We start from the raw sequence: 1,901 nt of genomic DNA on the forward strand, positions 1-1,901 counted from the left end.
TTCCAATCATATGGACAGATCTACCAGGTGATAAGTACTCAATAGAGCAATAAAAATCAGAAGCACCAACTTGGGCGCAGAGGGTCAATATTAGAATAAGGTACTGTACGTTTCTACAGGGGTTCTACTCAGGCCCTACAACAGTCCCGGTCGGTCAGGGTGGTAGGACAAACGCCAGGGAAAATCAGCAATTTTGATTAGATACTTATTGTTGTACTTATACTTATGATTGATATGATAGAATAGTGCGTGTTTTGAGCTATAGACAAAGACAAAACTAATGAAAAGAAGTCATGATTATGCAATGATTATGTATATTTGGCCGGACCAATAAAAATAGCTTCCGACGCCCCTGGAATATAATAGCTTAACTAGGCCTATATAAGGCCTAACAACCGGAATCTGATTTAATTACAACTTAGCTAATATGAGGCCTAACAATTGGAATCTAATATACATCTTAACTACCGTACATAATGCCAGGCCTAATAATCTTAGCTTAATTATAGTAGATCTTAACTACGGCCTAACAATCGACACTAATATACATCTTAACTACATATAAGGCTTTACAATCAGAATCTAAATGTCATCTTAACTAAGGCATTATAATCTGAATCTAAATGTACATCTTAACATATAAGGCTTTACGATCGGAATCTAGTATACATGACTTAACTACATAATTATCCCTGACAATCGGAATCGGTTTACAACTTATATACCTGTGCAACATGAGGTAAAATGTTGTTGAACACAACATCTCTTTCGTCCCGTACTTCTCTCTCCACATAAACTCATCTAAATACTCGGAAAGCCATTCTTTCTTACAACCTCTAATTTTCTTGAACTTAAGCTTAGCCGGTCCTTCAACAAGAATACTGGTGTCTGGGACTGTCAGTAGCTGCCGGGAACAGATGTTCCTTAACAAATGATAGTGCTGAATAACCTTCTTCTTATTCTGTTGAGTCCGTTCTACAACCTAAAAAAGGCAGGAACAGTTGGCTTATATTTTGATGGTAAATAATAATAAATTATAGAATAGTAAAATGTGTTTGTAATACTCACATCGGTGATTGGAGACTCCATAGCCCACTCATATATACTATTGCAAGCCACATGTCTATAGAAATCTTGACCCTCTCCAGGAATGCCCCAGTTCTTATGCTAACAGTGCATTTGCACTTGGTGCACCTCCAGGCTACAGTGTCGATGCCTATAAAGAAAAAAAACAACAAAAAAATACACATCAATATAATGAATGAATGGAATACATTGATGAATGTATGGTAAACAAACTATTATGATCAAGAAAATTATAGCTGATAAGCTAAATGTTATAAAACTGTGTGAAATAATATAATGCAAAAGTAATGAAATTGCTTACATGCTCGAGGTGAAATATTCATTTCTCTGTCACACTTTTCGCATTTCCTCTCAGAGTGAAGAATGCCTAAGCCCTGTAACCAAGATATGTATGACATAATTCCATCAAAATGGTAGCGCATACCAATAATCGGCAACATGGTGATTTGAAGATACATTCAATTGATGATATTGCAGCAACGATATTTTCCGAAGAAATGATAATTTTAGGTGGAATTACCTGTCCTTATATGTGGAATAATGTTGCCAAAACAATGCGGCATTACGTTAGTTTTGTCAAACAATGCGGCATAAATTGTGATATGCCAAATAATAGGGCATTAACATCGGTATGTGTCAAAGCATTGTTTGTTTGCATCGCAGCATAGCGAACACGCAGTACTGTATTGCCTTTTTTTCTATATTTACGCGCGCAACGCCCGCATCAACACCCCCCCCCCCATATTGTATTCATTTCAATTGAAATTTGTGATTATTTTACCAAACAACAATGAAAGCTCTAAGCTGTATGACCC

General features: G+C 36.3%; 1 protein-coding gene across 1 annotated transcript; it reads right to left on the reverse strand.

Annotated features, from left to right (window-relative positions):
- Positions 1-63: 63 nt before the first annotated feature.
- LOC117107712 lies at positions 64-1,570 on the reverse strand. Its single transcript, XM_033249442.1, has 3 exons — positions 1,388-1,570; positions 1,069-1,216; positions 64-982 (listed from the first exon to the last, which is right to left on the reverse strand). The coding sequence occupies exons 2-3, from the start codon at positions 1,087-1,089 to the stop codon at positions 620-622; spliced, it is 384 nt and encodes a 127-aa protein (XP_033105333.1). The 5' UTR covers positions 1,090-1,216; positions 1,388-1,570; the 3' UTR covers positions 64-619.
- Between the last annotated feature and the right edge of the window lie 331 nt (positions 1,571-1,901).

The sequence above is a fragment of the Anneissia japonica genome, unplaced genomic scaffold, assembly GCF_011630105.1.
Source record: "Anneissia japonica isolate Jap-2015-1 unplaced genomic scaffold, ASM1163010v1 scaffold83214_len1901_cov174, whole genome shotgun sequence".
Lineage (NCBI taxonomy): Eukaryota > Metazoa > Echinodermata > Crinoidea > Comatulida > Comatulidae > Anneissia > Anneissia japonica.